A 9,296-nucleotide genomic window follows, 5' to 3' on the forward strand; every position below is an offset into this window, starting at 1 on the left:
AACTTTTTTACAGAAAATTTTATCAGCTCTAAAAAATTCCTTTGAATTTTTTGTCTCAAGTCGATAGTTTTTGGAATAAATCGCTAATTGTGAGACGTCAAATTTTTATTCTCGGAGAAATAAAGTCCTGTTGAATTTTCCCGCGGTGCGATTTAAACATTGAGCGCCGGAAGTGAATTTTTTAAATATTTCCGGAGGTATCGTGAGGCTCCACTGGCAGCACTGTCATGCCAGCTATTTCCTCTGAAAAATTTCGTCCATTTTTACTGACACGCGCAATGGAGAAAGAGCCATCTTGTCTGAAAAGCCGACGTGGCCGCCGGCTAACCGTTTGTTTAATTCCTCACGATGTTCAGGCGTAAGTAAAATCCAAGAATAATTTAAATTTATTATTTCAGAATAACCAGGATTGATTGGTTTATCGGGATTTACAATTGATTTGCGGATTTTGCGATGGCTATAAAAATCGGGGGTTGCAACCCACGCGGACGCTACGTTTTTCTATTTTCTCACCTTTAGATTGCCAAATATTCTCTATCAGTTTCTAAATTGTTTAAACAACTTCTTGTCAATTATATCTAATTGATTTAATTATCAGCTTTTTCTGCTGCTGTGATTAAAGAAGAGAAAGGAGAGAATTTTTTTTTGGATAATAAATGATAGATTTCAATTTGTTTCTATTGTATCCCCCTATTTTATTGTTGCTTAGGTAGAGTTTAAGAAAAGAATTTCATGATTTTTATATATTGATAATTTTCAGTTCAATGGGCAATTGTTGCATTGGCCCTCTTGAAGAGCAGCTTCTGTACCCCAGAGGTTCCCACCTCCACGAATTCGTATCTGAGTCAGATAGATAGGGCTAGACTGAGACAAGTTGTCGAACCAGGATTCAAACTTACAGATGTAGCTTCAGTATATCATGCTGTCCTGGGGTACAAGCTCCTCAACGAGGCAATTCCAAATCCATCAGTAAGTCCAGTATATCCAAGAAATATTTCTCCACGCACAATAAAATCTGTATTTTTCAATGAAAAAATTCTATTCATTCTGAGAATCATAATTTACATTCAAATAATTTTTATAACAATTTATGAGAAGAAAATTGTTGTGGAAAATAATAAATCCTTGCACACATGATGAAGATTTTACCCATGTTGATTACCATGATTATATGATTAGTCTTTCTGAGGACAATTGAATCGTTTATGCAAATACATTGCTGAATGTACGGTTTTCAATGTGGAATTGTTTTCTAGGACATTTGCAATTATCTAATCAAGAGCTGTGGCACTGGCTTGGACACAGCCCCAGAAAATATCTACTACATCGTGTCAACGTGGCAGGCTCTGGGCTCATGCTCTCCCCTGCCCACTGCCACCTTAACTCAGGTGAGCAATCATTATTTTCTTTAATTTTTATCCAAGCTAACCTAATTAAATGAAAATGAATTACTGTCTTCAGGCATTGAATGCTGTAATAGAGAAAGAGACTTCAACAATTCCTGACCTCTACCACGCGATATCAGCGTACAGCTTCGGACTCTCCCAGAAGTTGTCGGAGTCAACAATCAACAAACTGGTGAAGACACTGCAGGCTGCCCTGAAGAAGGACGATAGCATTGCCAAGTGAGTTGAAAAATGAAAATTTTTATCGCTCTTCTTTTTCTTTTCGGATTCTTTTAGTTTATCTAGGAAAAATGATATTAATTGATGAATATTTTTTTACAGTCTTGGCTACGTGTTTCATATTGCTGCGATTCTGGGACCTGGTGGAAGCTTCGCTTTAGAGAAGATTGAAGATGCGATCGTTCAAGCTGACGAGGTGGACGGGAAATACCTGCAGTTTGAAGGCGGTCTTTCGGTCACTAGTAAGTTATTTTCTACAAAATGTTAGCAATTAATTTTCGGGCTTCCACTACATTTCGTACAAAATTCATATGATGTTTATATCAAACTTTCGTTCTTCTGTAAGAACCTTGGAGATAATTTATGATTCTGATATCAATTGACGAACGATTGCAGCTGTGAAAATTGAAGAAAAGATTATTTAAGAGATTGATGGTTCAAAGGTCTCGTGGTGACTGGAATAGCGAAGCTGTCAGCCTCCCAGAAGAAGCCTCCACCAGTGGCTGCTCATCAGATAGTGAAGATCACGAATTATCTTCTCTCGAGACGTACCGTCCAGACCCCGAAAGGTGTCGTCAAGCTCGTCTCAGCACTGAAACTCCTCGCAAATAATGAATTCAACAAACCTGTATGCATTACCCTGGCTGAGGGTGGAATCATCGTATCTGCTCAGCAGCCACTGGTGAAAGTCAAAGTTTCTGACATCATGGGGAATCCTCTGGTGATCGTTCCTACAGTAGTAGCCACCTCAGCTACTAGAGTTGGGGATGATGTCGTGGTGGTCAGCAAAGAAGCCTTCAAGCCCTCCCCTAAAGACAAGTGAGTAATCCAGTAAAAATAATATCCATGAATTTCCATTTCTGGCCCAATTATTTGCTGACTTTACGTTGTCAATCGAAAGCCAGTTATACGCTTGGGGTAAATCAACTTTTGGATCTAGCTTTTTAGTGCCATTATCTAATAATGTCAACCACTGGGTCCACCAGACATTCAATAAATTTCCGACAGACCCACGAGAATCTAAACTAATATTTTGAATTTTCCCCACGTGCAGGACTCTATTCACCATGAATTTCATGGATATCAAGCCTCAACGTGGATTCTACAAAATCCAGGTGTCAGCTGGAAGTGTCAGCAATACAGTGACTGTCAAGGTATTGTCAGAGGTGAAGGTGGATTATTTGGAAATTGGAACTGGCGATGCAGACCAGACAACACAACCGAAGCTAGTAAAGTGAGTTGACGATATTTATCAATTTTTTCAATATTTTTGAAATCAACATGAAAAATTAACAATCAGAAGACAAAAGAGACCTTTAACCCTCTCTCCTGCCATTTAAGTTAATCACTTTAACCTCCCAGGATCGCCCACCCCAACAAGCTGGGTCACAGGATCGAGGCTGACTCCCAGCAGAAGCTTGTGATGCGATTTTTACTGCGTGATGCTGCTAATGACAAGCCCATTCGGGTGCACCAGGCGTTCGTCCGGCTGTCAGCAGTGGAATCATCAGGAAATGACAAGCATCTTCGGGAGGTGATTTTTGTGGCTGAACCCGATCCCACTAATGTCTACAAATTTGATATGCCGGTTGGAAGTGCAGCGCAGACCTTCGGCCACCAGCGTGGAGACTACAATATTGAATTGATCGTTGGAGATGCCATCATAAGCAATCCTTTCCAGTGGAACGTGGCTGTCGTTGGTCTGAAATTTCCTGAACGCACTGGCACTGATGCTGCGATCACTGACAAAACTCAGGGGAATAAATATCAGGCGATTACTTACACTCCAAAACCAGAGATAAAGGTACTCGTCAGATATTTTTAAATACTGTAGTATTTTGTTTAAATACACCTGGAAAAAGCCCATAGGATTCGAAGATCCAGAATTTTTTATTTAATTTTATTATTCAATTTTTGATTAAGAAACAAGTACGTAAGTTCCAGTGCTCGTTAGTGACATTAGTTCTTCGTATTTCTGTCACCTCCAAACCATTGGAAAATTAAAGGCTCTTATGAAAATTTCGTACTTTCGATGTGTCAATTCGAAAAGCTTCCGATTTAGAGCCAACAACTGTTGTATTTCATTCGAGGAGTTTTGGTTTATTTACTTTCGTTTAAATTACAGCATATGTTCCGAGAACCTGAGAAGAGACCTCCAGTATTCGTGTCAAATCTCTTCACTGGACTCTGCCTGGTGCCTGTGCTTATCCTCTTTGGACTCTGGGCTAAACTCGGCGTCAACCTATCCAAATTTCCATTTTCTCTCAGTGCTATTGTATTCCATCTGGGACTGGGCGGTGAGCATTCAATTAATTTTTCCTCCATATTTCAGGCATTTTATTTGTTTCACTCTACATTCCCACAGTTGGTATTAAAATATAATAATGTAATGGGATTTTTGGAGAGTAATTGCTGTGCCTGTGGATGAATCAGCGGAATTAAATGATAATTAAGGATGATCGGAGGTTTTTAATTAACAAATCTTGGGAAAAATGACGAAAAAAATGGAAATAAAAATCCCAAACAATTCACAATTTCAAAAATAATATTTCCGAGGCTATCAATACTTAATTGAAACGGGAAAAACTATTCACAGCGAAATGAATGGACACTTTCTCCACAAAATGGAGATCATGCGTTAGTTAACGAGCCACGAAGGACAGGCATTTATGTTCAACCACTTTACCTGAATTCCACACCTTAATACTCGTCAATATTCTCATCACACCTTCCTAGTCTCATAGTTCTCAGTCTTTGTCAATGATGAAATAATTATCATGCCGTAAATCTCCAAAATCACCAGTCGGAATTTGAAACAACACTGTAAAGATCACACGTGGGTCATAAATTTCTCGTCATTATTTCGGTTGTTACGTCATCCCGGCATTTCAAAAAAATCATCGGCGCTCGATGCTTGACAGACAATTTTCACTCCCACGAATTGTTTTGTTTTCAATCGAGCGTAAATAAACTAATGTGAATTTTTCACAGTTGTGACTCGATTAATTTGTCGCAGCTGTAGCCCGATTTTCACAACATTCCATTCTACGATGTATAAATAAATTTAATTGGCATTTGAATGGGAATTTGATTGATTTAATCTGGAATTACAGGAATTTAAATGATCGCGAATGATAAAATAATAGAGTCATAAATTCATCATTCATGTAATTAAAAATGTTTCAGGTATTTTCGTGCTGTTTGGTATTTTCTGGCTGAAGCTCAACATGTTCGTGACCCTTCGCTACCTTCTGGGTCTTGGAGTCGTGACATTCCTCGCTGGCAGTAAACTCCTCTCTCAAATTGCACATGGCCAGAAATTATCGCGCTAATTCTCGACATATATAAATTAGCATGAGATGTATATAAGACGTGATTAAAAATCCGTCAACATTTTCATTCCCACATTTTTCTCATATTTTATTAAATATACACGATACAAGTGATGAAATTACGATTGTCCATTTGTACAGAATTTGAATAAAAAATAAATTATCAAAAATGTATTAAATTTGTACCTTTCAGGGCTGATTTAATGATGAGTCAATGAGAAAAACAAACACATTCCTGGATCAATTAATGTTTCACATATTCTCAAAGAAGTACAAATTTTGGAATTACGATCGTATTTACATAGAATTTGAATAAAAATACAATTCACGTCAAAAATTTCCGGTGACGAATAATTTTTACCGGGAATTTTTCATTGATTTATCTCGTTACACCCGATGACTCAGCGGAGTTTCGAAACAGAACTTCAAATACACCGAAAGCAATACAAATGATGAAACAACGGTTATATCATTTCTAAAGGAAACAAGAAAAGATAAAAAAACCGATGATAACTGACAAATGTGTATCGAAGACTTTGTATTTTCAGATTCGATAAACTCAATAGCAGCGCCCAATAATCCTTGATTAGCACCAATTAACCAATTCATTGGGATCCAATTGTGTCCCCTGGATTCTCTTCTTAACGAGGCTCTTCAAGTGCTCCTTCTCCTCGTTGAGAATTTTCCTGTCATCCCTGAGACCTCTCACCTCGATCTCCACTTCTCCAACTCGTCGCCAAAAATACTCGAAACCAGTAACCTGTTGAAATGATTAATGTAAAACCACAAATCGCTAGTTCCACGAAGTTCTCACTGGATCCCGTTGAACAGGAAGTGCCCTGTCCTCGAACTTTCTACACATGCGAACATAAGCCAGAACACTCTGTGCTTTCTTCGTCAGATTCTTCAGGCTCTCCGTTGTGGTGTTGTACTCCTTGGTCAGGTGCATCATCTGAATTTTATCACCAGTCTGTTCTGGAAGTAACGAAATAACAGATAATTCGAAATTACTCGGGGAACTGGAATTTTCTCACCATTCATGAATCGCTCTTTCATCGACGCATAAGCATCTCGAGACATTTTCCTCTCGACATTGATGTGAACAGCCGTGTCTTTGCTACTGTCCTCCAGCTTCTTGATCTTCTCCTGATACTTGCGAATTGTCTCGTACAATTCTCCTGTTTCCGTTAATTGCTCAGTTATTTTTTCCCTGTCCTTCGCGTCTTTCGCTTTCAAGCACTCATAAGATACTCGTCGCTCATTTGTATCTTAAAATCAACAGAAATAACAATTCGCCTAATTATGTAATTAATTCCAGTGAATTAACGCGATTAGTGATTGATTTATTGATAATTAGATGAATATTTAAAAGGTCTAATTATGACTGATTTAATTTGCAGAATATTTAGAATTTATTGTACTATAAATAAAAATATGATTCACAGAAGTATTTTTTCAGTATGAAGAAATGATTAATTCAATTGAAATCGTTGAAATTCCGAAAGATAAATGAGAAATGACAGGATATTTATTTTTTTTAACTCATTTCTATTTTTATCTTGTGTCCATTTTCAATGAAATTCAATCCTACGTATTTCCCACCGATAAACTTGTTTTTCTAAACTCCAAATATTTCTACCATTTGAATAATTAGTTACGAGAGAATCCACAGCGTTCCAATAATATCTGATGCTATTCTCTATATCGATTAATGCCATCTTCGTCGAGTGATTTCCGTCCTCTCGTAAATTATCGAGTTTATCTGAGAGAAAAAAATAATTTTAATATTAAAAGCCCTTCGGGAATGGTTTAACGAAAAATCGTTACACGCGGTTTCGCTTTGAAGTCCCTCCAAAAGCTCATCGGTCATTTTTCCCTCTCGATTTATTAATGACTGCAAAAAACCCTCGCTCTCGTCATTTATCCACAGGATCCTCTCAACATCAGTCTCGCTCTCTTCGAGTATCTCGTCGACATATTGTTTATAATTATTATATCCGGTTGTTGATCTCTCGTTGTACAGATCTTCCAGTCGATTTATTACGGTCATGTGACCACTGATATTTCTCTTGTATTGGGCTTCAGCCTCTGTTAATCCCTCCAGGAGGGAATGACCTCTGGAATAATTCACAAATCATGATTTATTTATTGTCTAATTATTATCCACCGTTTTTATTTCTCCATCAATTAGTTTATTACACAATAATTCCTCGAGAAATTCAATTCATGTCAGAAATTCATGGTGATATTCTCGGAAAATTAAATCATGAATCGTCACCTCGGTTTTTAAATATTTATTTATGCAAATATTATTGAGAATTGAGAAATTGGGTCATTACATTTTTTTATGAAAACATCAATTTTTTTCTAATTACAATTATAATTATATAAGAATTATAACAATCATTATAGTAATAATAATAATTATTGTTATTACAGGATTAAAAAAATGGTTTTTAATAAAAAAATTTTCATGATAAAACTTTAAATTTTTGGATTAAAACATTTGTGAAAAATTTGATTTGAGATATTGAATAATTCGATGGGTCATCTAGATATATTTAGATTTTTGGTGTTACTATTGGAAGAAATGATACGAAATATTGACGGACCTGTAATTCTGAATGTCAAGGGTGCGATCAAATATGTTCCTGCTGACCTCGACGTCTTCTTTCATAATGGGGATCTTGATTTCCGCCATTATTTTAATCCAGGAACGCCGTAGACTCTCATTATTTCGATTGGCGATTTTTCTCTCTCGTTTGAGTGCTTCATGCCTCAGAAATGCTTTGCGCTCTTCAATGGCAGCCAATTTTTTTCCCTTGCTCTTCTTCTTCGATTGGTCACCAACAGGTTCCATGGTCTTGCGGGTTTGTCTGCCGGTTCTCACGTCTACCAATTGGTTACGCAATCCTTGGAATCTTCGAGTGTTGACAATTGATTTCTGGTTTTCGAGAGGGCCTTGTTATTTCATCCTCTTGGATCACTTCAGACAGCGAAGATGAGGGATAATCTGGAAATTTTCAGCAGAAATTTCCACTATTGCCACACTAATCTATTTAATTTATCATCATAATTTATCCAATAATTATAATTTATAGTTCCATTCTATTTTCATCCTTTTGCCATGAATTTTTCTTAGATAAAGAATACAATTTCATTCGGAAGTAATTCACTATAGGAGTTGTTGATTTTGAGATTAAATTTTGGAATTTTAACTGGAAATTTGGGAGCTACGGATAATTATAAAAATTGTAAATTTGTCTTCTCTCAGTTTACCACTTCTCTACTGAATTGTTTAAACTCCTGGAAATCTTCAGTTCTCCATGAAATCGCTGTTTACAATTCTGAAATTCATAACAGCCTCGGAAAATAGTTTTTACGATTGAAAATTGATCGTTTATAAACCATTCACATAAGACGATCGTAATCCCCAACAATTTAAATTTTTTAACTATTCACGGATAGTACCCCTGCAAAGTGGACTTTCTAATTTATTAAAATATCCTCTAAACGGTTAAAAAACGGAATTAAACCCTAAAATTTTAGATAATAACATAATTGCAAAGTGACTGGAAAACTAGAGTAAAAATTCCCACTTTACTGAACTCGTAATATTATCCGTCGCTAGTGGAAAATTTTCCCGTGAATTTCCCTAAAATATTTCTCATCACCAAGAGTTCAGACTAGTCTCCACCACTGGTACCAAGGAATCCACCGAATTCTTCAGGTTCTCCTGCTGACGTCAAATATAAACTCGAATATTTCCGGAGAAAATACCAAAAAGGGCTAATAGGCATTAGCATTTTGTTTTCCAGTTGGCATGGGAATTTATATCCGCACCAGCTCAAAATTCCATGAATCTCTCCCTGGAGGCAGGAGCAACGAGGGTTTCCCCAGAACAATCTCCGGGGTTCAAGGTCGTTGGGTTCTGAAACGTGGAGTTTGAAAAAAATATGAATGGACCACCCGAGAGAAGAATCCACAGATTTCCAGCAACAGGATGACCTTCATGATGGCCTCGGGTGTCTCCTCCAAGAGTACGAGGTGGGGAGTGAGATAGTCTTATCCTATAAAAGTCCTCCCCACATTTCAATATTCGTCATTCCTCATCACATTCAGAGGTTCGTATCCATCTTATCCACCCCAGTACCTTCTACATCACGTGGTAATTGCGTAATCCAAGTGCTTGAGGGATTTGTGGTGAAATTTATTGGAATTTATCGTGTCTCTTTGATTATTGAAATCAATTATTCCAAGGGAATTCAATGGGTTCATTGAAATTCTATTCAGACATCTCACGTTGAATTTAGTTCAAGCCCTTCAGCAAAATTAGCAC

The 9,296-nt window shown here is 37.1% G+C and overlaps 2 protein-coding genes across 2 annotated transcripts; one reads left to right on the forward strand and one right to left on the reverse strand.

Moving 5' to 3' along the window:
• Positions 1 to 253: 253 nt before the first annotated feature.
• Positions 254 to 5,129, forward strand: OstDelta (oligosaccharide transferase delta subunit). Its single transcript, XM_011309900.1, has 10 exons — positions 254 to 358; positions 761 to 969; positions 1,257 to 1,388; positions 1,462 to 1,625; positions 1,728 to 1,867; positions 2,069 to 2,444; positions 2,680 to 2,859; positions 2,988 to 3,429; positions 3,751 to 3,922; positions 4,812 to 5,129. The coding sequence occupies exons 1-10, from the start codon at positions 349 to 351 to the stop codon at positions 4,955 to 4,957; spliced, it is 1,971 nt and encodes a 656-aa protein (XP_011308202.1). The 5' UTR covers positions 254 to 348; the 3' UTR covers positions 4,958 to 5,129.
• A 78-nt stretch (positions 5,130 to 5,207) lies between these two features.
• LOC105269556 (coiled-coil domain-containing protein 65-like) lies at positions 5,208 to 7,868 on the reverse strand. Its single transcript, XM_011309899.1, has 6 exons — positions 7,570 to 7,868; positions 6,785 to 7,074; positions 6,597 to 6,719; positions 5,992 to 6,225; positions 5,772 to 5,932; positions 5,208 to 5,717 (listed from the first exon to the last, which is right to left on the reverse strand). Exons 1-6 carry the CDS (start codon positions 7,815 to 7,817, stop codon positions 5,544 to 5,546), a joined length of 1,230 nt encoding a protein of 409 aa, XP_011308201.1. The 5' UTR covers positions 7,818 to 7,868; the 3' UTR covers positions 5,208 to 5,543.
• Positions 7,869 to 9,296: the final 1,428 nt, after the last annotated feature.

Source organism: Fopius arisanus, unplaced genomic scaffold, assembly GCF_000806365.1.
Source record: "Fopius arisanus strain USDA-PBARC FA_bdor unplaced genomic scaffold, ASM80636v1 scaffold00071, whole genome shotgun sequence".
Classification (NCBI taxonomy): domain Eukaryota; kingdom Metazoa; phylum Arthropoda; class Insecta; order Hymenoptera; family Braconidae; genus Fopius; species Fopius arisanus.